Raw genomic sequence first — 27626 nt, 5'->3', positions numbered from 1 at the left:
GGGGTACAACACCTCCGCCCATGCAACAACTCGAAGGGAGGCATACCAATACTCGAATTGTGGCTGTTGTTACAGGAAAACTCTGCCAATGGTAGTTACGTGTCCCAAATTCCTATGAAGTCCAACACATGTGCTCGAAGCATGTCCTTCAGCGTCTGAATCGTCCACCTACTTTGTCTGTCCGTTTGTGGGTGGTATGCGATGCTGAAATGCAACCTCGTACCCAACTCCTCGTGGAATTACTTCCAAAATCTGGAAGTGAATCGTACATCTCGATCTGATACAATTGAGATCAGTACTCCATGTCGTGATACCACCTCCCTCACATATATCTCCGCTAGCCTCTCAGCAGAAGAGCTCTCACTGATAGCAAGGAAATGAGTGCTCTTCATTAGCCGACCAACGATCACCCAAATTTCATCGACACCCCTCGCGGTCCTCAACAATTTGGTGATGAAATCCATAGAAATATGTGCCCACCTCCACTAGGGAACCTCAAGTGGCTGCAAGTTGCCATATGGGCATAGGTGCTCGGCCTTAAACCTGCGACAAGTCAAGCACCTCTCAACAAACCATGCAACATCCCTCTTCATACAGGGCCACCAATACTCTCTCTTCAGGTCCAAATACATCTTAGTGGGCCCGGGATGGATTGAGAACCTCGATCTGTGTGCCTCCTCCATCAGTATGGCACGTTCCCTGCCTGTAAACGACACCCAAATCCGACCCTGAAAGGTCATAAGCCCTCGCCTATCGGTAACAAACGTTGATTCCTACCCAATCACCCGCTCTCTCTTGCGGTTCTCCGGTCTCATGGCCTCTGCTTGGGCCCCTCGGATGGTATCCAACACTGGAGTCATCACTGTCATCCTCATACAGATATCTTGTATCAGGGCACTCTCTGCCCTACGGCTCAGGGCATCGGCTGCAACGTTAGCCTTGCCCGGGTGGTATAGGATCTCACAATCATAATCCTTTACCACGTCCAACCACCTCCTCTGGCACATATTCAGGTTGGGCTAATCCATCAAGTACTTTAAACTCTTGTGGTCCGTGTATATGATACACCGAAACCCATATAAATAATGATGCCATATCTTGAGGGCAAACACCACGGCCACCAACTCCAAATCATGGGTGTGACACCTAACTTCATGAGGCTTCAGTTGCCTCAATGCGTACGCTATCACGTGCCCTCTCTACATAAGCACTGCACCCAACCATGATATCAATGTTTGGATTTGAAAAATTGTTCCTATTCGTTAGAAATGATGAGAAACATCATTTCATTTCATGGTTTATATAGACCACGTTTTCGATATTCTTTTAATAATGAGAATGGATCTATTTCCGCTTTTAAAAATGGTGTATTTTATTTTGAAGGTTTACCTTTTGATAATGTGTATGAAATTGTGATGGTTGTAGAGAATTTAGGTAATAATGCTTTACAAATTGATTCATCTAACACTTTAAACAAAGCGTGCTTGTGGCATTAGAATCTTGGACATGTCAACAAGAAATGCTTTGCCCAACTCCAAAAGGATGGAGTGTTGGAATCATTTGAGTTAAGATCAGATTATACATGCGAGTCTTGTTTACTTGGAAAGATAATGAAATCACCTTTCACTGGTTCTTGTGAGGGAGGTGAAGGATTGTCGGATCTCATACACACAGATGTGTGTGGGTTCTTTAGATCCACCACAAGGGATGCAAATCGATTCTATGTGACTTTTACTAATGATTATAGTAGATATGGCCATATCTATTTAATCACACATCAGTTGAAACCTTTGAAAAGTTCAAAGAGTTCAAACAAGAAGTCAAGAATCAATTAGCCAGGAAGATCAAGATGCTCAGATCTGATAGAGGCGGTGAGTATCTTATTATCGAGTTCCACGACTACCTCAAGGAATGTGGAATTGTTTCGCCATTAACACCTCCTGGGACACCATGGCTTAATGGTGTGGCTAAAAGTCATAATCAAACCTTGTTGGACATAATTCGTTCCATGATGAGACAAGCTTCACTTCCAATCTCAGGTATGCCTTAGAGACTGTCACCCACATTCTTAATCTTATCCCAACAAAGAAAGTTGCCAAAACACCTCACAAAATGTGATAAGGAAGGTTTTCTCGTTGGTACATATCAAGGTTTGGGATTGTGAAGCTTTCGTTAGACGAGAGACTCACAACAAGCTTGAACCTCTAAGTGAGAGATGTATTTTCATCGGCTACCCGCAAAAGTCCTTTGGATATTTGTTCTACATACCTAGTGAAAAAATGGTATTCGTAGCACGAAGGGGAGTCTTTCACGAGAGAGAGCTCATATGAAAAGAAGCCAGTGGGAGTACAATTGATCCTGAAGAAATTCAAGAGTCAAACGATGAGGGAACCTCTTATACTAGCGCTCAACCTGAGGAAGATATTCCAATTGAACCAATTAATGAGTCATTACCTCTTAGACATTCTAGTAGAGTTAGAATGGCACTACAGTTTTATGGCTTCCATATTACTTTAGATGGTGATACGTTTATCAGTGATAATACACTGATAAATTTGGATGAGCCTTCTAACTACAAGGAAGCCATGGCGGGCCCTCAGTCTGCCAAGTGGAAGTCGGAAATGGATAGCGAGATCAAGTCCATGTATGACAACCATGTTTGGAATTTGGTTGACAATGTACCAGGTTATAAGACAGTTGGGTGTAAATGGATATTCAAGAAGAAAACCGACATGGATGCAAAGGTACACACTTTCAAAGATCGACTAGTTGTGAAGGGCTTTACTCAAACCCCAGGAGTCAACTATGATGAGACCTTCTCACTAGTGGCTAAGATTAAATCTATTATGGTAATGTTAGCCATAACTGCATTTCATGACTATGAAATTTGGTAGATGGATGTCAAAACCGCTTTCCTTAATGGGAAGTTGGATGAAGATGTTTTCATGTGTCAGCCAGAGGGTTTTGTGGATGCTAAGTACCCCAATGGAGTGTGTAAGCTTGAAAAATTAATCTATGGATTGAAATAAGTTTCTCGTAGGTGGAATCTCTGTTTTGATGAGAAAGTTCAAGAGTTTGGATTCTCTAGAAGGGAAGATGAATCTTGTGTATATGTCAAAGCTAGTGGGAGTATAGTCACCTTCATAGTATTGTATGTTGATGACATACTACTCATAGGAAACGACATTCCAACTTTGCAAGAGGTTAAGTCTTGGCTTCATGTTTTGCTATGAAGGATCTGGGAGAGGCTGCTTATATTCTAGGAATAAGGATTTTAAGAAATAGGAGTAAAAGACTAATTGGACTTAGTCAGAGTACGTATTTGGATAAGGTGCTAAAACATTTTAGTATGGAGAATTCCAAGGAGATGTAACATCCTAAAAAAACAAGGGTAAAAATTTCATTTTTATTATAATTAAAACACCATTGTAACTTTATCCAAACATTTAAAAGCATTTCAAAATAAAACAATTATCAAAGTTCATTCCCAGGGATCACATATTGCAGAAAACAGGGGTGTATATGCTGCGATCAAGCAGGGCCCTTCCCTTTCGAAGCAGAAGTACCTAAAACCATCAACCACAAACTGTAAGCACAAAGCTTACTGAATTCCCCAAATACCACATACCAAACATATCATATAACGGGCCCCGCCCAATTGAGATACGGGCCCTGCCCACACGCGAATAATAGTGAGATCCAGCCTTGTGCACACTCGAATAATGGGACCCGCCCAATTAGATACGGGCCCCGTCCACACTCAGGTAATAATGAGATATGGGCCCCATCCACACTCAAGTAATAGTGAGACATAGGCCCCGCCCACACTCACATAACAGACCCCTCCCAATAAGCATACATGTACAAGTGCTGCCATGGATAACCGTTAGGAAAGACTAAATTTGATGCAGTGCTGCCATGGATAACCGTTAGGAAAGACTAAAAGGTAATCTTCATTATAATGGAATCAAGGAAGATATTGAATGGTTAATTTCATTATAATAATGAAATATAATTTGTAGAAGGAATTTGATATTTTTTTCCATTTTAGCCATGGGAATGGAATGGGATAAAAATCTACAATGAAAGACACTTTTATCTATATATTTTTGATAGCAGGGCTCAAAGCGTTTTTCTAATATTTCACATTTAAAATTAAATTAAAGTTCTACTTTCATAATTGGCCTTAATTATTTCGTAAATGAAATCATCTTCAAATTCCTCTCCTCCTTCTCTTTTTACAAGTCAGAATTTAAACTCATGAATCTCAAGAATTTATCAGGACGATAGTCAGCGTCAAACAGTGTAAAAGAAGAGATTTCTCATGGTTTTTATCTTTTGTGTAATACCTTAAGTAATATTTTTCTTCTATTCAATTTAGGTATCAAACATAATGATCTATAATGTAACATCTCAAATTTCAGAAGTATGATTTAAGGAATGAAAGTGAAATTGGAAGAAGGGACTCGACGAGTAGGCTCGCTTACTCGCCGAGTCGGAGCGGGGTTGGGTTGCAGATTAAGTGACCAACTTGCCGAGTCAGAAGCTTGGACTCGAAGAGTTGGTGCTGGAAGGAGAAAACCCTAATCCAGGGGGTTATACCCTATATAAAGGGTGTTATGTCCCTTCCTCAGCCTCCATACCATCCTAGAGAGCCTGTAAACCCTAGATTTCGTGTGAGCTTCCATCATTTGAGAGAAAATAGCTTTGGAAGAGGGAATCTTTGGAAAGAACTTGAAGATCAAGAGGGTTGCTTCAAAGGAGAGGTGTAGATCCGAGATCTACTTCAATTTGTGCTCATCTTGGAGGTAATAAGTTGTTATCTTCCCTCCTTTGCATCTAGATCTATTTTTGTTATGAGATTTAGGGGTTTTATAGTTGTTTGAGATCTATTTCGGGTTTGGGGCTTTGATATGAGGTTCCCATTTTAGATCTACTGTTGGGATGGTCCAAAATGTCGTAAAGTATCAGTTGTTGAGTAGTTGGTGAAGCCGTTTTGTCTTAAAACCTAGCCATAGAGTGTTTTGAGCCTAGATCTCCTTAGTTATATGTAAACTTTGCAACTTTACATAAGGAATAAGCCTTGGAAGAGTGGATCTACAGTTTGGAGGCCCTGCATGACTCAAAAAGCTTCTGAATGTATGAAGGACTGAATAGACTCGGCGAGTCCTTCGAGTGGACTCGGCGAGTAGCATGAAGATTAGGTGGAACTCGACGAGTTGGATGAACAACTCAGTGAGTCTGTTGAAGTTTGCCTTGGACTTGGCGAGTCTGTTCTTTAACTCGGAAAGTCAGGTTGCGAAACCCCAAACCCTTCGAGTTAAGACTCGAATCAGTGAGTCGGGTGGAGACTCAGTGAGTTGGACAGGACGGGACTCAGAAATCGGTGGACTCGGCGAGTCGATTCGTGAATGGAAGGACTCTGAGCATATGAAATCGGCGAGTCAGTAGGCAGACTCGGCAAGTAGGGTTGACCTGGAAGGTTGACTTTGACCAGGACTTTCTTTAACTTTGACCAAAGTTAACTTAGTTGACTTTCGGAGGACAGTTAGACTAAGTGTTATATTGATATTGATAGCTCGGGGAGCTAGTGGAGCCGCAGTTCAGAAGAGTTGACGGGCAGCAGCAGAGGGGTTTCAGTAAGTTCAGCAAGTGCAGGTGAGTTTCCCTTTTGTGTGAATGGGTCTACGGCCACAATGCCTGTAACAATCGTTTCCGAGGTATAAAAGCTATTTAATTCTTCAAGTTTATTTTGAGCCATAACTTAATTGATATTGTGAGTGGACTTTTATGTTGGGCCGAAGGGTAAGCAGCCCATAAGCCGTACGCGGGGCGTAACCCCCTTGTACGTTGGGCGTACTACTTAAATGAAGCACGGGGAGGCTGAGCGTACGTGCCGCGTACCTTAAGGCATGCCCAGCATACGCGACCAGGTGGCAAACCCTAATTTTAGGAGTTGAGGCGCATTTAAACCCCATTATAGCCTCCCATTTGGACTCCTCACTTATCATTCACTCTAGAGAAACCCTAGTTCGTCCCCTTTGCTCCTTGTTTGTGTGTGTTTGATCTTTGAGCTTATTTTTGTGAAGAAAGAGGAGAAGAGAAGTGGAAGAAGAAGAAGTTGAGCACCTTGAGCTCATAGATCTGGGATCATCCTTTCTTTTGGCACTCAAAAGAGGTATAAAGCTTTTAACTTTCCTCTTGTAAGTTTAGATCTAGGAGTTTTTGGAAGTTTGGAACTTTTAGGTCAAAAGGAAGGACCTTTATCTTGCAACTTCGTTTTTGGAGCTTAGGATTGCTATCCTTGAAGCTCAAGTGTCCCCATAAAAGTAAAGTTTCGATCTTTGTGGCTTATATGGAGCCATTCATGAGATCTAGTTGGTTTCATGTAAGTAGAATGTTATTTGTGGAAGTTTGAGCCTTTATGAGACTTGTAAGCCATCAAGTAAGCAACTTTATGGCTTAATTCATGGATTAAGCTTAGGATCTGGATTTGTAGCATATGGATCGGATTATTGAGCACTTAATGAGATGTTGGCTTAACAGAGCTGTACGTTGGGCCTACAAGGAAGCATGCGCTGCGTACAAGGTAGCAGCCAGTACGTTCAGCGTACCTTGGTGTATGCCCCGTGTACGCTACCAGTTTGGGCTTCGAGTGTTGGGCCTCGGTGTGGGCTGGGTTTCAGGCTTAGGGTCCTTGGGCCTTTATGGCCCATCAGAATTCAGTTACTATGGACCAAGGATTTAGTATTGGGCTTGGGTAAGGCCCAATAAAAGGGTTCCATGCCCAATATAGCAAATTGGGCCATTAGTGGGCCTATAGTGGGGCCATAGATGGACTTGGAAGGAATGAAGGTGTTGAGCCATGTTGTGTCTCACACTATAGTAGGGGTAAAATGGTCACTTTACCCATAGAGGAATCCCTATTCTGATTTACTATTTATTTCCCATTATAGTTGGGAAGCAGTAGGAGTAGCAGTCAGGGATTTCTCATTCAGGAGTTCAGCAGTCAGCACCAAGAGGTGAGTTTCCTTCCAGTAGGAACGGGTCTACGGCCACAATGTCGGCCCGTTTAGTTAGTAGTCAGTTCCAGACTTCGGTCTGATGCAGTAGTTCAGGGTGCTTGATGTCTTTGTGATTCAAGCATGTTTATGTGTTATGTGTTTCAAACTTCAGTCCGATGCAGTATGCAGTATATGTGTTTATGCTAGTTGAATTGTCTTTATGCTATGCTATGCTTAGTCAGTTCCGGACTTCGGTCCGATGCAGTTAGTTCCGGACTTCGGTCCGATGTAGGGGACAAGGTCCCACTCAGTTTCGGACTCCGGTCCGATGCAGTTTCCAGACTTTGGTCCGATGCAGAGGGCAAGGCCTTGGTCAGTTTCTGGACAACGGTCCGATGCAGTTTCCGGACTTCAGTCTGATGCAGTGGGCAAGGCCTAGTATGTGCTTTATATGTCATTGTATGGTATGTGGTAGTTTGGGGGAGCTCACTAAACTTCGTGCTTACAGTTTCAGTTTTGGTTTCAGGTACTTCCGTAAGCAAAGGGAAGAGCTCAGGATGATAGCATTGCACCCACCACAACTTCAACTTTATTCCTAGGAAGTTTTGTTCAGATATTTAGATGCGATTTGATACAGTTTTTGATACGACATTTTTATGATGGCTTTTGAGATATCTGACGTATGGTTTTATTATATGGCATTCAGTGTTATGACTTCTATTATTATTTAAAAAAAAATTGGTCGTATTTTTCGGATGTTTCAAGTTGGTATCAGAGCCTTCGTTTGAGGGATTCGGACACACTTCCGAGTGTGTCTGAACTCAAACTAAGGAAGTGATAAAATGTTTTCAAAAGAATAAAGTTTTAGAAAAGTGAAAAGAATTTTTTTTAGAAAGAAACGGACTTTGAAAAGAGAAAAGGGGTGTGGTGAATGCGATCAGCCGAGCTCAAGAAATGCTCCCAAATTACCCATACGAGTTTATGTTATGAGTTATTAGTTTCAGTAGAACAGCGTGCTAAAATAGGGCTAAGGATCTAGGAGGATGCCTTATGTGCCTGCTATATGTGAATCAACTTTATGAGAGTTGTATGCTAGTATTGAGTAGACAGCAGTAGGATAGCCTGTTTAGGTTATGCCTGATAGTATGAGCTTACAAATTGCATGCTAGCACATTTTCTCGTTATGAGAATAGATTTGGTTGAGTAGTTACCTGTGTCTGAATGCTGCTTGCTTTGTGCTTTGTAGGACTCTAATTGATGGGAGTTAGCCGTTAGGTGAATACGTCACATCACATATGATCAGGGTTGAATAATCTCAGAGTGCTGGATTTCACCCTATTGCGTAGCTCTTGTTTGAGTCTAACCGTTGTAGGGACGAGTCTTTTACTCGAAGGATTATCTGAGCCTCATCACATGTGATGGTATTCAGGTAATGGCTAATTGGCATTACAGGGAGGCCTTCAGCAGCTGGGGACTAGATTGGGTGGAGTCAGAGAATTCCCTAGGGCAAGCCTAGGATGAGAGCAGTAGAGATCGGTAGTAGTAGAAGTGACTTGGTGAAGTCGAGGCAGTACTTGAGGAAAGTACGGATAGATGTGGAAGGTAGCATGGGCCCGTACTACTGAAAGCAGAGGATCTGTACTCGAATCAAGGAAAGCTGAGATGAGACCAAGAAGCTAGTGGTAGTAGTGATCCCTCAAGATATATCAGTGTTCTTGATGTCTTTTTTATGTGCTTCAGAATGGTAGTATTACGCCCTAGACCAGCAGTTGGCAGTTCAGGTGCCGGAGGGGGATTAGGACCAGGCCCAGAGGCCGGGCAGATGGATGAGCAGACTAGGGAGTTTCTCTCTTCAGAGATTACTCGAACCATACTTGAGCAGACTCCTGTGATCTTCGGTTCGATCAAGGAGGGTATCTTAGAGTTGATGGATGAGAGGTTGAGCACCTTCCGTGCTGAGATGGCGGCCATGATGGGGTCGCCCACACTTACTTTTAGGGAGTTCCAGGCATGCGGAGCTCTAGATTATAACGGGGCGTGGGACCCCATAACGAGTACTAGATGGTTGGCAGATATGGCCAACGCTTTCCGCACTAGCAGATGTTTCGAGGGGGAAAAGGTCAGATTGGCGTCCTGTCTTCTGAAGGACATGGCACAGGATTGGTGGGAGGAGGTTGGTCATGCCATTGGGGATGACGCAGCTTTGGATGCTATGACGTGGACTGATTTCACTAACTGGTTCAGAGCTGAGTTCGCACCGGTCATTGAGGTGCAGCAGTTAGCCAGAGAGTTTCAGGATCTTACTCAGACTACAGAGATAGTGGCAGCGATTACCGCCAAGTTCAGGGAGAGGGCTCTTCTTGTTCCTCAGTACGCAGCTGATGAGGAAATGAAGAAAGCCCGTTATCATGAGATGCTGCGGAGTGATATCCGCCAGTTCGTGAGCCGGTCCAGCTGTAAGACGTTGGATGACATGATTGATAGGGCGAGAGAGAGAGAGAGAGAGAGAGAGAGAGAGAGATTGACCTTGAGATGGAGATAAAGAGGAAGTCGAAGGCGGCTCCAGGTTTAGGGAGTTCGGGCAAGAAGCCCAAGGGTTCAGATCACAGAGCTAGGAGTCAGCAGAGCCACGCTAGGTGTGGCAAGTGTGGGAGATTGGACGATGGGGCGTGCAAAGCAGGGAGTGCCGGCTGCTACAAGTGCGGTCACACTGGGCATATGAGCAGAGATTGTACAGCCACTGCTACCGCCGTTGCGGCATCAGATCTGATTTGCTTCCATTGCAATCAGAGGGGACATAAAAAGTCCCAATGTCCGAGTTTAGCTGCTGCAGGGAAGGTGTCAGCACCTGCCCCTGCTACTCTGAGGATTACAGATGGCCGTCAGGGCCGAGTTGAGACCCCAGTGGCAAAGAGTAGGGCTTTTCTGTTGACAGTAGAGGAGGTGCGAGCGACTCCTGACGTGGTGACAGGTATGTATTTTTCTCCGTACCTTTGCATTTATTATTGATTGTTTCTTATCATTATATGTTTTGTATAGGGTCGTTCTCAGTGAACGACATATCAACTTCTGTATTGTTCGATTCGGGGGCTACCCGATAATTCGTCTCTCTTGCACTTAGTAAGAGGTTTAGCAAAGCTCCATGGGAGCTAGATTGTCCACTTGAGGTTGAGATAGCAGCTGATAGAACCGTTAGGGTTGCAAGGGTGCACAGAGGGAGTTCCCTACAGTTATTCGATGAGCAGTTTCCGGTGGACTTGGTCCCTATTCCCTTGCGAGGGAATAAGGTTATAGTAGGTATGGATTGGCTAAGCCCCAATGGGGCGGTGATAGATTGTGAGCTGCAGTTAGTGAGGGTTCGCACTCCCAGTGGGGGAGATTTAGTGATTCAGGGCAAAAGGTCACATCGCGGACAAGTTCTATGTTTAGCGGCGAGAGCGAGGCGCTATTTTCAGCAGGGTTGTATCGGTTACGTTGCCTATGTTTTAGATGCCCGGGAGAAGGGCAAGATAACAGTTGATGATGTTCCGGTAGTGCGAGACTACCCGGATCTATTTCTAGATGATTTGCCTTGAATACCTCCTGAGAGGCAGGTCGAGTTCGGGATTGACCTAATCCCTGGCGCGGCTCCGATAGCTAAGGCACCATATCGATTGGCTCCCCCAGAGATGCAGGAGTTGTCTACGCAGCTGCATAAGCTGTTAGACAAGGGTTTTATCAGGCTGAGCAGTTCGCCCTGGGGAGCACCGATTTTGTTTGTGAAGAAGAAGGACGGGTCGCACTGTATGTGTATTGATTATCGGGAGTTGAATAAGGTAACGGTGAAGAACCGTTACCCACTCCCAAGGATAGATGATTTGTTTGATCAGGTGCATGGAGCGTCTTGGTTTTCCAAGATCGATTTATGCTCCGAGTATCATCAGATGAGAGTCAGGGATGAGGATGTGCAGAAAACTGCTTTCAGGACCCGGTACGGTCATTATGAGTTCGTGGTGATGCCGTTTGGGCTCACCAACGCCCCGGCCATGTTCATGGACCTCATGAACCGCGTATGTAGACCGTTGTTGGATCGATCAGTGATAGTATTCATTGATGACATCTTGGTTTATTCCAAGACTCAGGAGCAGCATGAGGAGCACCTGATGGAGGTGCTAGAGATTTTGAGGAAGGAGAGACTTTTTGCAAAGTTCTCCAAGTGCGAGTTCTGGTTGCGCGAGGTGCAGCTCCTTGGACACCTCATCAACCAGAAGGGTATTTTGGTAGATCCGGCCAAGATAGAGGCCGTGATGCAGTGGGAGGTTTTGAGGTCTCCATCTGAGATTCGGAGTTTCCTAGGTTTGGTAAGGTACTATAGGAGGTTCATTCAGGATTTCTCCAAGATAGCAGTACCGCTCACCCGACTGACTAAGAAGTCGGTAGTGTTTCGCTGCGGCCTGAGCAGCAAGCAGCATTTGAGACCCTCAGGCAAAAATTGTGCCAGGCACCGATTCTTGCCCTGCCAGAGGGAGTAGAGGATTTTGTGATTTATTTTGATGCTTCGATCACAGGTATGGGAGCAGTGTTGATGCAGCGAGGTCGTGTGATAGCTTACGCCTCGAGACAGTTGAAGCCTCACGAGGCTAATTATCCCACGCATGATTTAGAGTTGGGGGCAGTGGTGTTCACCCTCAAGATTTGGAGACATTACCTCTAGGGGTCCGTTGTACCATTTACACGGATCAGAAGAGCTTGAGGTACCTCATGGATCAGCCGAATCTGAACATGAGTGAGAGGCGATGGTTAGATGTGTTGAAAGATTATGACTGTGAGATCTTATATCACCTAGGGAAGGCCAATGTAGTGGCCGACGCCCTGAGTTGCAAGGCAACAGTGGCCTTGATCAGAGATATTTGTTGGAGGATGACTGTGATTACTCCATTGTTGGAGCAAATCAAAGAGGCGCAGGCCGAGGGCTTCAAGGAGGAGACACAGAAGTGTGAGAGGATTGTGGGCCGAGTAGCTTCTTTTGACTACGATAGTCGAGGATTGTTGACTCTTCATGGGAGTGTATGGGTACCGTATTGGGGCGGAGTACGGCAGGTGTTGATGGACGAGGCTCATAAGTCTCGATTTTCCATCCATCCAGGGGCGACAAATATGTATAGGGATCTTCGACCCGATTATTGGTGGCCCTGCATGAAGCGGGATGTTGCCTGGTATGTGGAGAGGTGCCTGACCTGTAGGAAGGTCAAGGCAGAGTAGCAGAGGCCCCACGACAAGTTGCAGCCGTTAGACATTCCAGTGTGGATTTGATTTGGGTTATTGTGGATCGGTTGACAAAGAGTGCTCATTTTATACCGATCCAGGAGAGTATATCGGCGGAGAAACTAGCCGATATTTATGTGCGAGAGGTTGTGGCACGGCATGGAGTGCCTGTTTCTATGGTGTCAGACCGAGATGTCCGTTTTACTTCCAGATTTTGGAAGCGGTTTCATGACGAGATGGGCACTCGTCTCCATTTCAGCACCGCTTTCCACCCCCATACAGACGGACAGAATGAGAGGACGATTCAGACCCTGGAGGACATGCTTCGGGCATATGTCCTAGATTTCGATGGCAGTTGGGATACGTATCTTCCGTTAGCTGAATTTTCGTATAACAACAGTTACCATGCGAGTATTGACTGACCTCTCTTCGAGATGCTATATGGGAGAAAGTGTAGGACCCCAATTTGTTGGGGCGAGGTCGGTCAGCGTGTCACTAGGAGCACCGAAGTGGTGCTCAAGATGACAGAGTTGATCCAGCAGGTACGCAGTAGGCTACTGACTGCGCAGAGTCAGCAGAAGAGTTACGCCGACAAGAGGCGATCAGACTTGGAGTTTTAGGAAGGCGACATGGTCCTCCTGAAGGTATCACCTTGGAAGGGTGTCATCAGATTTTGGAAGAGGGGCAAGCTGGGCCCCAGGTTCATTGGTCCTTTTAGGGTTCTAGCCCGGGTGGGTCGGGTTGCTTACCGGTTGGATCTTCCGGCAGAGCTTAGCCAGATCCACAACACTTTCCATGTTTTCCAATTGAGGAAGTGTTTGGTGGATGAGTCAGCAGTTGTTCCCTTAGAGGACATTCAGGTTGATAGCAGCCTGAATTATATTGAGAGGTCGGTCGCGACTCTAGACCGAAAGGCAAAGACCTTGAGGAACAAGGTAATTCAGCTAGTGAAGGTGCAATGGCAGCACCGGAAGGGGTCAGAGTGGACGTGGGAATCAGAGGAGGAGATGCAGGAGCATTACCCGGTGTTATTTTCAGATTCAGTGGCAGCAGACTTCGAGGACGAAGTCTGATTCAAGAGGGGGAGATTTGTAACGATCGTTTCCGAGGTATAAAAACTACTTAATTCTTCAAGTTTATTTTGGGCCATAACTTAATTGATATTGTGAGTGGACTTTTATGTTGGGTCGAAGGGTAAGCAACCCATAAGCCGTACGCGGGGCGTAACCCCCTTGTATGCTAGGCGTACTGCTTAAATGAAGCGCGGGGAGGTTGAGCGTACGCGCAGCGTACCTTAAGGTACGCCCAGCGTACGTGATCAGGTGGCAAACCCTAATTTTAGGGGTTGAGGCGTATTTAAACCCCATTATAGCCTTCCATTTGGACTCCTCACTTATCATTCACTCCAGAGAAACCCTAGTTCGTCCCCTTTGCTCCTTTTTTGTATGTGTATGATCTTAGAGCTTATTTTTGTGAAGAAGGAGGAGAAGAGAAGTGGAAGAAGAAGAAGTTGAGCACCTTGAACTCATAGATCTAGGATCATCCTTTCTTTTGGCATTCAAAAGAGGTATAAAGCTTTCAACTTTCCTCTTGTAAGTTTAGATCTAGGATTTTCTGGAAGTTTGGACCTTTTAGGTCCAAAGGAAGGACCTTTATCTTGCAACTTCGTTTTTGGAACTTGGGATTCCTATCCTTGAAGCTCAAGTGTCCCCATAGCAGTAAAGTTTCGATCTTTGTGGCTTATATGGAGCCATTCATGAGATCTAGTTGGTTTCATGTAAGTAGAATGTTATATGTGGAAGTTTGAGCCTTTATGATACTTGTAAGCCATCAAGTAAGCAATTTTATGGCTTAAGTCATGGATTAAGCTTAGGATCTGGATTTGTAGCTTATGGATCAGATTATTGAGCACTTAATGAGATGTTGGCTTAACAGAGCTATACGTTGGATGTACAAGGAAGTACGCGTTGCGTACAAGCTAGCAGCCAATACGCTCAGCGTACCTTGGTGTACGCCCCGCGTACGCTACCAGTTTGGGCTTCGAGTGTTGGGCCTCGGTGTGGGCTGGGTTTCAGGCTTAGGTCCTTGGGCCTTTATGGCCCATCAGAATTCAGTTGCCAAGGACCAAGGATTTAGTATTGGGCTTGGGTAAGGCCCAATAAAAGGGTTCTAGGCCCAATATACAAATTGGGCCATTAGTGGGCCTATAGTGGGGCCATAGATGGATTTGGAAGGAATGAAGGTGTTGAGCCATGTTGTGTCTCACACCATAGTAGGGGTAAAATGGTCATTTTACCCATAGACGAATCCGTATTCTGATTTAGTATTTATTTCCCATTATAGCTGGGAAGCAGTCGGAGCAACAGTCAGGGATTTCTCATACATGAATTCAGCAGTCAGCACCACGAGGTGAGTTTCCTTCCAGTAGGAACGGGTCTATGGCCACAATGCCGGCCCGTTTAGTTAGCAGTCAGTTTCGGACTTCGGTCCGATGCAGTAGTTCAGGGTGCTTGATGTCTTTATGATTCAAGCATGTTTATGTGTTATGTGTTCCAGACATCAATCCGATGCGGTATGCAGTATATGTGTTTATGCTAGTTGAATTGTGTTTATGTTATGCTATGCTTAGTCAGTTCCGAACTTCGGTCCGATGCAGGGGACAAGGTCCCAGTCAGTTCCGGACTTCGGTCCGATGCAGTTAGTTCCAGACTTCGGTCCGATGCAGGGGACAAGGTCCCAGTCAGTTCCGGACTGCGGTCTGATGCAGTTTCCGGACTTTGGTCCGATGCAGAGGGCAAGGCCTTGGTCAGTTTCCGGACTCCGGTCCGATGCAGTTTCCGGACTTCAGTCCAATGCAGTGGGCAAGGCCTAGTATGTGCTTTATATGTCATTGTATGGTATGTGGTAGTTTGGGGGAGCTCACTAAGCTTCGTGCTTATAGTTTCAGTTTTGGTTTCAAGTACTTCCGCAAGCAAAGGGAAGAGCTCAGGATGATAGCATTGCACCCACCACAGCTTCAGCTTTATTCTTGGGAAGTTTTGTTCAGATATTTAAATGTGATTTGATACAGTTTTTGATACGACATTTTTATAATGGCTTTTGGGATATCTGACGTATGGTTTTATTATATGGCATTCAGTGTTATGACTTTTATTATTATTTAAAAACAAAATTTTTGGGTCGTATTTTTGGGATGTTTCAATGTCGACCCATGTAGTTATGAGTAGGAAGACCCGGGGGTTAGCCTAGACACAGTATGCTAGTATGATATTCATGACGAGGTCCAGTGTAGCGGGCGGGTGCCCAAGGAATGGTTTGCATGATATTTATACTTGTTGTCTGTGTGATACATGTACGTGCCTGGTAGGAAGGTAAGTGTGGGCGAGGTCCCGTATCTCACCAGCAGCAGAGTATGGACAATGTTCCATGTCTCATTAGTAGCAGAGTAGGGGCGAGGCCCAGGTTAAGGAAAGAGTGAGTGTGGGTCGGGCCCGTATCTCACTATCAGTAAGAGCGTGGACGGGGTTCCATGACTCATCAGTTGCACGACATCGGCGAGGCCCAAGATAGGCGAGGCCTTTAGAACTTGATTCGGTAGTATATGTTTAGTGTATGTGTTGCGATATGTTTATGTGGTAGTATTGTTGGTGGGCGAGGCCTAATGACAGGTAAGGCCTAAGCGAAACAGATCTGTATCCGAGCGGGGCTCGAAGCCAGGCGAGGCCTGGAGCGGTGAGGCCGTCGTAGTGGGCGAGACCCGAGGTAGGGGGCGAGGCCCAGAATAGCGGGTGTGGCTCAGTGTGTGCAGTATGTGGTTATGCATGGTATGTGGTAGGTTGGGGAACTCACTAAGCTTCGTGCTTACGGTTTTCAGTTTTGGTTTTAGGTACCTCCGTTAGAGGAGGAACGAGCTCGGGGTGATCGCATAGCACACACCATAGATTAGACAGCCTGGGATGTTTTACTCTGATAATGAACATATGTTTGGAAATTAATACTCTGACTATGTTATGGATTGATAATTATGTTTTAAGTAATGTTTTATAAAAGAAATTTTTAGTCTTGAATTTTGGGACGTTACATATAAGTATTGTTCAATCTAATTATGTAATTCTGATTCATCTTTACATAAAGGTTTGCTTATGCAATTCTTCATATGGTCAATTTGTAGATCACATAATCTTAAAATCCAGAGATGATAAACAACCTAAGGAGATATGGAGTTGATGAATTGAGATATTGTGATTTTATTTTTTTCTATATAATTTGTGAAATCAGAATTTTCTATTTTTTTTTTAAATTTCCCTATCAAATATTGCAAATATCTTTTTTATCATATGTTCGTGGTTGTTTGTGTCTAAGTTTGGCATTGTATGCGTGTGGTTATATGATTGTGTTTGTGTGACTGTGACTGAATAAGTGTGTGTGCGAATGGATGTGAATGACTAATGCTCTTCATGGTGGCTGCACTTTTGGGTTAAAGATACGGTAATGTTCATGATTTTAGACATGATCCTAATTAAAGCTTCTAGCTGCAGTTATTTGAAACTTTTTTATTATGTGTTTGCTTCACTTTTACATTGTCATTGAAACTTTAAATATAAATAATAGGGCAAGGGAACTTATGAGATCAAGAATTGCTTGTATACAATTATTATCACAGTTAGCAAATCTAATTATGTGTATTATTGTTATGATATTTCAGGAAGGTGTTTCGCACATTCCCTCTATGGCAAATCTGGGTGAAAAAATGAACATATATGCTTTATTTTCTTGCATTTTAGGGTGAATATATGGCCTTATACGAAATAGAGTTTGAGTCTGTGTTTTAATTGCATAAAAAATGTGAGATTGTTAATATTTTTTTAGTTAAAAGTCTAACTACATGTTGTATTGAGTTTATGTTTCATTTTTTTTATAATATAGATATTTTGTGGAAGTTGAACTCATTTCTTGATTGATTTGCTCTTGCATTTCTCATATTTTTCTTAAAACTTTTTAACTTTCACTTTAAAAAGCTGAAGCAAATCTATATTTTGTTTTAAAAAACTGTATTTCACAATTAAAATATTTTTTAAAATCCCATTTGACATAAATATATGAAGTGATGCTAATATACTAATTTTAGTGTTTGATCCTGTAATGTATCTTGCTTATGCTTAGATATTAAAATAGGGTCAAGTGCTACTTCGTCCTTTAATACAATCATAATAGCAATCATTCATAAAACACATACCAAAAGTTATGAAGCAACTCAATTTCATATGATGATTTAAATGTAAATATAAAAAATAATAAGTAGTATATAAAGCAATTTACAACATAAAGGATAGTTTAAAATTTGAGTAGTTTGATATTTATATAACTTGAGGTATTTAAACTCGATTAATTAAAGGATAGCTCATAAAAACAAATAAACCTTAAATCGGGTTATAGCCAATGCTACTAAAGTTATAAAAGCAACACAACACATTAATAATAATAAATTTCAAAACATTTAAACCGAATTTAACAAATAGGATCAAGCTAAAACGATTTTAAGAGATTACAAGAAATTTCTATATGGCTTACAAATCAACTCTAATAAATAATTTTTTTTTTTTTGGTTAATGTGGCTCTTATATTAACTTTAAGACAAGTCATTTTTTGATATTTTTGAATAAATATTTTTTCTATTTGTTATTTTCTCATTCTTTATCTTTTCTTAATTAATAAATCAAATTTACACATTAATTAATAATTGCGTTAATTAAAAATACTCAATAAATTAAAATATATATATATATATATATATATATATATATATATATATATATATATATATATATATATATATTGTATTTAATATGTTTCATATTAAATTCAAATTTTAAATTTTAAAATTCATATAAATTTTTGTTTATATCTTCAAATGTAACTTTTTCTATTTCCCCAACCCATATATCATATAGATCTCACAACTAGTTAAAAACAATGAAAATACAAAATATCATAAATATTAATTTACAATTTCTATAGATGTCAACTCATAATTAATAATGAACAATCAATTATTGGGTTGCTTCCGGAGGCGCTCCTTTTTGTTTCTATATAGTGACTTTTGAGCTCCTTGTGGCATACGTGGCGTTTTCTGGGGTTTACGTATTGCAAGTCGCTTCTTTGAATTTCCCTCATCTCTTCTCTTGTCGTCTTCTTTCTGTGTTTTGTTCTTTCAGGTAATACATTCCTCGATTGATTTTCCGTCGTCTGTGATTTCCCTTTCTATGACCATTGATATCCTGTATTTTCGTTATTCTCTGCTTCTCTCTTATGTCTGATGTCTGTTTGTAGAGATTGTCCTCGCTGCTGTCCTCTTCTTCTTCCTCAGTTTTGCATCTGCGCTTTTACAGGTAATACTTTTTCCATTGATCAATGCCACTTTCTGTGAGCTATCTATACATGTTCTGAAATGGAGGTCACTACATGTAACCAAACATTCCCACATGCTTAGTTTCCGTTTTGGGACAAAATTGGTGCTCAGCTATGGAATCGGTTAGTTTCTATTATTTCCCCTAAATTAAAGCTTCAAAACAAAATTTCATTATGTGTTGAAACATGAATGAGGACATTAATGGTCGTACTTCATCGAATAGTCGATTCTATGGTGATTCATGATGGGGTTTTGATTTTTAATATCTCTAATGAACATCGATGAATGGAGATTAGTAGTCTGTTGTTATTCATGATTGCATCTTTCTTTCTAATAAAGGTGAAAAATGCATGCATACCTTTTGTTTTTGGTAACCATATTGTTCAACTTTGGCCTATTAAACACATGTTCTACAAAATGCATCCACATATAAACTCAAAATTGGTGTAAAACCAAAACAAGAGATTAGAGATGATTGCATCAAAAAACTAGATTATTGATTCCTACCCCTAATATGAAAGTACCAAGATCATTAAGAATAAGAATTAGATAATTGACTGTAAAAAAAGGTTAAAGTTCATCCCTGAATATTGTAACAAAATGATTAAAGTGTAAATGCAAATAAACCATCATATACTTTTTATCCAAAAATCTCCACATTTACAAACTGTAATGTTTCTTACTTGTATTTATGCAAGAACCTTTGTTTGTAACAAAAATTAAAATTATATTTTTCATTTCTTTTATAAATAAATTAAAATCTTGAGTGTCATATATGCAATGGTGTCAGGTTATTGAAGGTTTATGGTTGCTTTCTGCCAGTATGGCGCTCTTTCAAGGTACATATTTTGTTTTGTTTTTTTTTCTGAAATTGTATTAAAGTAAATATCTTTAATTTTTTTTATTTCTTTATTATTATTATTATTATTTTTTTGTATAGACATCGAGGATGTAGGTGGGGGCAATATATGTCAAATTGGCTTAATGCTATTAAAGTAAGTGCTTCACATATTTCAGACCTGATTTCATGCATTAATGTTTATGCTGATGCAGGTCACTGCTATAAGAAAACAAACAACATAGGTTTAATTTATCTTTTCAACTTCCATATATGATTTTTCTATACTCATAAACCAGATGCATTTGGCACCCATTCTTTATGTTTATGTGTTTGTAAATATACATAATAACATGAAATCTTTTCTTCTTTGTCCTCGTAATTTGAATACAACTTCTATCAACATTTAAATAAGTCTATTTTCATACTGTTGCAAACTTAGCAGAGTGCATAAAAAACATAGAGCTATTAGATATATTCATGGAATTCGGGAGGCTCGAGACATTAAATGAATACAAGTGTTAAAGTGGTAGTCTGATAGACTTATTGACTTATTTATTGTCTATTTTATATTCCATTTCGAAATAGTGTGCTGCAACTTCCATGTTTTTTTTGCAGATGCATGATGATTATTAAAAGGAAAAATGAGTTACATGAAGATAGCATGTATGACTTTTATACACTTCAAGTTGCACATGTGATTTATAGTTGTAAATTTGGAATGCCTTATATTGACTATCAATCTTTTTGTAGATATTTCGATCAAGGTATGGATGTCAGATGAAGTATTTTCTAGTTTAAACAACTTTTTGTAACTTAAATAGAGAAACTTATAATATTATACACCTGTTAATTAGAATTATGAAGAAAAAAATATTTTGAAACCAAGTGGCAGCCCAGCCAAATAATGTTTTAATTGAAGAAACAAAACTCATATACAAATTTACACTGGCTTAGTTTTTTGCTTACTAGATTGCGGAAATTGTCGATATTCATAAACAAATCTAGATACATAAAGCGCACATAATTTAGCTCGGATCTCCATATCCACTATCTTAGCTAAAAAGAAATCTTATACTACTACTAGCAGTCTAGCTGCAATGTCTATCCCAGAACAGCTCCTTATTTTCTTATATTGTGTAATTATTTTTGGGTAAGAATTCAAAGGTTTGTATGAGAGTAGAGGAGAGTTTGATATGAGCGAAAATGTTTCCAACAAATCAACGTCAAAATTGACCAAATCTATGAAAGAAGCTTACATATACTATAGGGGAACGGCGACTACAAAAAACTTCAAGGAATTGTGAACGGAGGTTGGCTGCTGATTCGACGGGCTCCATCTTCTCAAAATTTCGACGACCAACGGTGATGTGAACACATTGAGATGATATGTTGTGTTTATATTTATAGTAGAGTAATTGCGATAAGGGAACAGGTGAGAGTGATGGAACACCTCCGATATGTGGTGGTTGTACTTGTAGGTGGTAGAGTGCTAATGGAGAGAACAAATTACTAAATGGCCTTTTGTGGTTTGCAAAAATTTCACGTTTGGTTTCCACATATTCTTTTGCACTTGGACGATCCCTAAGTTTTTTATTTTATTGTGTTTTTCAGCCCCCATGGTGCTAAAAAAGACTATATTGTCCTTTATCTTTAGATTTTTCAGTTTTTTATATTATTAGTTTATTATTAAATAAACTTGAAATTGGACCCACATAAATCTTGAGACACATAGTTAAATTTCGCCCTCACATTTATAATAAAAAAAACTGAAAATGCCTAATCGAATTTGGAATAAGTTTCATTTATTGGAAGGCTTTCTCATGTGTTTAATACAAATAACAATGTCAAAGCTTTATTTAGGTGATATACATAAACTTTTCCAATATACATTAATATTCAGTCAAGCATAAGATACATAGCTATGCAGGAGAAATTTCTATGGTTTGAGAAAGTTGTCAAACCAATCACTCGCTTCTTTAAGCATTGATGATGTCACATCATGTCCAATTCCTGCTTCAATTATCACCTAAATTTCATTCATAATAAATCGCATTATTACCTCATATACAACACTATATTACATCATATAACATTATACTTTACTTTTTTTTTACCTATATAGACAATCTACTCAATTTATTACCCACAATAGCAACATAATAATATTCTCTGGTAGTAAAGTACGAAGCTATTCCGTGGAATAAGCCCATTCAGAAAAAGCAAGAAACATTGGTGCAAAGTCAAGAGTTAAAAGTCAACACCTTGAAATGATTGAAACATTGGGCATCTTCGAAAGCCTTCCGTGTTTTTGATATGGTAACATCAATACCTTCCACTGGGCAACGGGGATCGTCTTCACCTGATAGTTTTTTCCAATATATCATTTCATCAGAAAAAAAGGATCAAGAAGAGGAGGGTGGATCGGTAATTTCACCGTTTATAATCAACAAAGGGCGTGGTGCAATGATTGGCACCGTATAAGGTGAGTCAAACTCAGATGCTAAACCAGGAGCTATTCTGTTCCAAACCTGGTCAAAATAGTAGCACAACATCAACAGTTAGACGCCAGCCAAATGCCATGTCAACAACACATTTAGCAATCTTTATGGAACATACCTTTTCCACAACCTCTTTGTCAATAGTTTCCTTCCCTAAATCAATCCTTGCTTCTGAAGAAAAAAACTTTTAAACAATTTTTCTAAATATATCTGCGGAAATAAATGAGGGAAATTTGTACAAATTACAATTCAAAGTCGTTAAACACCAATATATATATATATATATATATATATATATATATATATATATATATATATATATATATATATATATATATATATATATATATATAACTTAACTTACATGTTTTATTAAACATAGAAGTAATAACATAAAAGATATAGAGATTTTATATTCCTTTTGTAAAGTAAGGTCTTAATTACCTTCAAACACAGGCTTAATACTGTCAACTCGAGCATGCCATTGATCATTATCTATGGCCCACCGAAATCCCTACACATTCATATTAAGTTAGCAGGTTAGATTAAGTGTAAATTAATCCCATTAAGTCCAAAAGTAATAATACCTGAACAGCAATTATAGGGACAACCACTGAATAGCGTGTATCCACAAAAGCAGCAAACCATGCATGCATTCCTGCATCACATATCAATAATGAGTTATGGACTTAAAGGCATAATAATTCATAATAAAAGAATATATATACTCTTGTTATTTCTAGATGATGTGTTTAATAAAATATTAAAATTCAACCTCCAAGTGAATTCCCAGTGATTCCTATCTTGGAATGGTCTATATCATCTCTTGTGGTTAGATAATCTGCCAACTTTAAAAGGTCCCACACCTAAAACATAATAATTGTTAAACATTTGAGCATTAAAAGTATATAATGAATGTCATTAGAAAAATTCAAGAGTGAAAAAGTATAACCGTGTCATATATAAATGGCATTATGTCACCTCTTTTCCATGCTGAAACAAGAGCCTGGATCCAGAATATATGGAATTGAAGTTATATTTATGCTTTGATATCATGAAAGATAATTAGTATATTCTCCATTGCTATATTTGGATAGATTCTTTTCAAAGTAGGATGCTATAATAAACAAATATATTGAACTATGTTGCTATTTCTAATTTTCTTGCATTTTGCCCTGTTCTTTTTGGCATAAACCAAATAAAAATAAATAAAGGTTACAGTGCTCACATCTTGATAGGCGGTGGGGGTTTTGGCACGTTCTCCATGGTAACGAGAATCAATGGCAACTGCAATATATCCACGTGAAGCATAATCCTGAAATTAAAGGAAGAACTCGTTAGATCAAAGTCTTTTGTCAAATGAAGAAATGACCAGTCTACCCTTGTAATTTTATATTATACCTCAAGTGAAGGGCGTAGCCACTCTTTGTTTGCATTTGATGGATGTACAAAAACAACAGCTGGTCTTTTTGATTGTGTGCATTCTTTCATGCTCAAAATGAGCACAGGCAGACGCCCTTGCTCTCCTTCCTAATTTTAATAAAATAATAAGTTTCATCATATTAAACTTTATGCATCATATATTCATATTAAACTTTATCCGGTCAACATTGAACGGAAAAAAGAAACATGGTCTAAGTTACCTCAGTGGGTAAGTAAAAGTTTTCTTCATTGAGTTGTTCCTCGACGTTAATGCGTGCTTTCGGGTAGGATCTCATTACCTGATCATAGTGTTCAAATAAGATAACTTCTAACGAAGATTAACAAAAAGGTGAAGTATATGTCAAGTAATGTCCACCTCAAAGTCAACAGGTATTCCCTGAAATAAGGGTTCCACCACGGGTTCTGCAGATAGCGTCTGAAGTGCACATAGTGTCGAAACTGAAAACAAAAGTAGTAGAAATATAATATGAATCCACATTTTGACAAATAAAAAGATGAAGTCATATTTCAATGAAAAATTATTGATAAATATAATAGTGGTAGGATAAGAGTGATAACAGTAGTTATTGATGAAAAAAGTTAAACTTAATTCCTCTCCTAACAAGACAATGAGAGATAAAGAACAAAGTTTGGTGTTGTTTCTTTTTTTACCTAATGGGGTCATGACTTAATCTGATAAACTAGTTATTTTTCTTTTGAGTTCATATGCACGAGAACAACTTAATTGATAAGGTTAGAGAAATGAGGCTTTCTCAATTAAGTCCTAACATTTTACAAATTTACACCAACTTAGTTTTTCCTTCTCAATTACTTTAATGGACAACAAAGAAACATGGTGCTACAATAGAAAGACAAGTTTTGCACTTTTTCTATGGACAATCAAACGGGTTATTTTATAATGAAAGCAACTCGCCTTATACTACTCTTACTAGATTGAGGAAACCGTCGATATTAATAAACAAATTTAGATACATAAAACACACAATTTAGCTCGGACTCCATAACCACTATCTTAGCTCAAAAGAAATCTACTACGACTAGCTATCTAACATCCATGTCTATCCCATAACTACTCTTTATTTTTCTATATTGGGTAATTATTGTCTAATTGGGATGAGTGTAATGAGACCCACAAGGACCTCATGGGAAGTGGTGGTTGTACTTGTAGGTGATAGTGCCAATGGAGAGAACAATTTATTGAAATGGTCCCTATGGTTTACTAAAAGTTCAGGTTTGGTTCCTACAGTTTCTTTTGCATTTGGATGGTCCTTAAGTTTTTATTTTATTGTGCTTTTTTATCAAAAAAAAAAAAAAAAAAAAAACTATATTATCCTTTATTTTATATTTTCTTTATAATATTAATATATTATTAAATTAACTTGAAAACACAAGACACCACCGATCTGAACATCATCGGACGCCGCTAGAAGCATCCTGCAACCAGTACCGTCACATTTGTCACTGTTGGATGGAGATTAGATCATCGACTGCATCTGTTCCCTCCCTCTTCGCCATCGACTGCATTCTTGTCACTTTCGAAGGGGTATTTATGGAGGGGCTCCTTTTTGTTTCAGTGTGGCGATTTTTGGGTTTCTTGTGACATACGTGGCGTTTTTTTGGGGTTTAGGTATTGTAAGTCGCTTCTTTGAATTCCCATCTTCTCTTCTCTTGTCGTCTTCTTTCTCTGTGTTTTGTTGTTCTTTCATGTAATAGATTCTTCCATTGATATTCCGTCATCTATGATTTCCCTTTCTATGACCTTTGATTTCCTATATTTTCGTTATGTCTGACGTCTGTTTGTAGATATTGTCCTCGCTGCTGTCCTCTTCTTCTTCCTCAGCTTTGCGTCTGGGCTTTTACAGGTAATACATTTGTCATTGATCACTGCCACTTTCTGTGATCTATCTATACAAGTTCTGCAATGGAGGTCACTACATTTAACCAGACATTCCCAGATGCTGAATGTCCATTTCTTTTCCCTAAATTAAAACTTCAAAACGAAAATTTCATTGTGTGTTGAAACTTGAATGAGGACATTAATGGTGGTACTTCATTGAATAGTCGATTCGATGGTGATTCATGATGGGGTTTTGATTTTTGATATCTCTAATGAACATGGATCAATGTAGATTTAGAGTTTGTTGTTCTTCATGATTGCATCTTCCTTTCTAATAAAGGTGAAAAATCCGTGCGTACTTTTTGTTTTTGGTAAACACATTGCTCAACTTTGGCCTATTAAATACGTTGTTCTACAAAATCCATCCATATATTAACTCAAAATTGGTGTAAAACCAAAACAAGAGATGATTGCATCAAAAAACCAGATTATTGATTCCTACTCTAATATGGAAGTACAAATATCATTAAGAATCAGGATTAGATAATTGACTGTTAAAAAAAAAAAGATTAATGTTCAGCACATATGACCCTGAATTAACAAAATGATACAAGTGTAAATGCAAATAAACCCTCATTTGTTTTTTTATCCAAAACTCTCCACTTTTACAAACTGTAATGTTTCTTTCTTGTATTTATGCAAGAACCTTTGTTTGTAACAAATATTAAAATTATATTTTTAGTTTTATATTTTATAATTAAAAATCATGAGTATCATATATGCAATGCTGTCAAGTTATTGAAGGTTTAAAGTGGTAGTCTGATAGACTTATTGACTTATTTCATGTGTATTTTACATTCCATTACGATATAGTGTGCTGCAATTTCCATGTTTTTTTTGCAGATACATGATGATTAATAAAAGGACAAAATGAGTTACATGAAGATAGCATGTATGACATTTATACCCTTCTAGTTGCACATGTGATTTATAGTTTTAAATTTGGAATGCCTTATATTGACTATCAATCTTTTTGTAGATATTTCCATCAAGGTATGGATGTTTTAGGAAGTATTTTCTAGTTTAAAAAACTTTTTGTAATTTAAATAGAGAAACTTATAATATTATATACCTATAATTAGAATTATGAAGAAAAAAAAATATTTTGAAACCTAGTGGCAGCCCAGCCAAATAAACTTTGAATTGAAGAAACAAAACTCATATACAAATTTACACCAGCTTAATTTTTTGCTTACTAGATTGAAGAAATTGTCGATATTCATAAACAAATCTAGATACAAAAAAAAAAAAAATATATAGCTCGGATTTCCATAGCCACTATGTTAGCTAAAAAAATCTACTAGTAATAGCAGTCTAGCTGCAATGTCTATCCCATAACTACTCCTTATTTTTCTATATTGTGTAATTATTTTTGGCAAAGAATTCACAGGGTTGTATGAGAGTATGAGATGAGTCCAAATATTCGCAACTAATCAACATAAAAATTGACCAAATCCATGATAGAATCTTACCTATAGGAGAACGGCGACTACGAAGAACTTCATGGAATTGTGAACGAAGGTTGGCTGCTGATTCGACGGACTCCATCTTCTCAAAATTATTACAAGCAACAGTGACGTGAACACGTTGAGATGATATGTTGTGTTTATATTTATAGCAGAGTAATTGCGATACGGGAGCAGGTCAGAGTGATGGAACACCTCCGATATGTGGTGGTTGTACTTGTAGGTGATAGCATGCGAATGGAGGGACCAAATTACTAAAATGGTTCCCGTGGTTTGTAAAAATTTCACGTTTGGTTTTTACATTTTCTTTTACACTTGGACGATCCCTAAGTTTTGATTTTATTATGTTTTTTATCCCTCATGGAGCTAAAAAGACTATATTGTCCTTTATCTTTATATTTTTCAGTTTTTTATATTATTAGTTTACTATTAAATAATATAAATTATTAAATAAACTTGAAATTGGACCCACCCAAAACCCTACACCCCTCATATCCTTCTCTCTCATTTCAGTTCGTCTGCGCTGCAAATCAGCGGCCGCCACCAGAAAACACCAAATGTCACCGGAAAACATCGCAGCATGAAACCACAAGACACCACCGATCTGCACTTTAAATCTATTGATTTGCTCCATCAACCACCGATCTTCATCACCAGACACCACTAGAAGCATTGTTCTCGACGCCCCCATCTGATCCACTGAGAGATCCGGCCATCGACTGGATATGCTCCTTCCTTGCTCATCCTTTCCGCCATTAGTTATGTAAAGTGTTTAGAGGTGGTGGTGGTTCACTTTACTTGTTTTCCCCCATTCTTATCACTAT

General features: G+C 39.4%; 2 protein-coding genes and 1 long non-coding RNA gene across 4 annotated transcripts; 2 read left to right on the top strand and 1 right to left on the bottom strand.

The window, feature by feature from the left end:
- The first annotated feature begins 18333 nt into the window (after positions 1 to 18333).
- Positions 18334 to 21022, top strand: LOC111895283 (uncharacterized). The gene is made up of 6 exons (XM_023891386.3): positions 18334 to 18463; positions 18579 to 18637; positions 18739 to 18779; positions 19448 to 19496; positions 19598 to 19652; positions 20114 to 21022. The coding sequence occupies exons 3-6, from the start codon at positions 18771 to 18773 to the stop codon at positions 20277 to 20279; spliced, it is 279 nt and encodes a 92-aa protein (XP_023747154.1). The 5' UTR covers positions 18334 to 18463; positions 18579 to 18637; positions 18739 to 18770; the 3' UTR covers positions 20280 to 21022.
- Positions 21023 to 21271: 249 nt separating this feature from the next.
- On the bottom strand, positions 21272 to 27050 carry LOC111895268 (uncharacterized). Its single transcript, XM_023891361.3, has 13 exons — positions 26809 to 27050; positions 23795 to 23877; positions 23640 to 23717; positions 23398 to 23526; positions 23225 to 23311; positions 22949 to 23002; positions 22772 to 22862; positions 22584 to 22654; positions 22441 to 22510; positions 22115 to 22167; positions 21933 to 22026; positions 21760 to 21857; positions 21272 to 21524 (listed from the first exon to the last, which is right to left on the bottom strand). Exons 1-13 carry the CDS (start codon positions 26882 to 26884, stop codon positions 21435 to 21437), a joined length of 1074 nt encoding a protein of 357 aa, XP_023747129.1. The 5' UTR covers positions 26885 to 27050; the 3' UTR covers positions 21272 to 21434.
- LOC111895277 (uncharacterized) lies at positions 24832 to 27163 on the top strand. Of its 2 annotated transcripts, none has more exons than XR_006185595.2 (2): positions 24832 to 26228; positions 26727 to 27163. It is a non-coding gene; the product is annotated as an uncharacterized LOC111895277 (long non-coding RNA). The 2 variants fall into 2 exon arrangements; XR_006185594.2 differs by having other exon boundaries at positions 26718 to 27163.
- Positions 27164 to 27626: the final 463 nt, after the last annotated feature.

Source organism: Lactuca sativa, chromosome 8, assembly GCF_002870075.4.
Source record: "Lactuca sativa cultivar Salinas chromosome 8, Lsat_Salinas_v11, whole genome shotgun sequence".
Lineage (NCBI taxonomy): Eukaryota > Viridiplantae > Streptophyta > Magnoliopsida > Asterales > Asteraceae > Lactuca > Lactuca sativa.
This window is presented reverse-complemented; position numbering and strand designations above follow the sequence as displayed.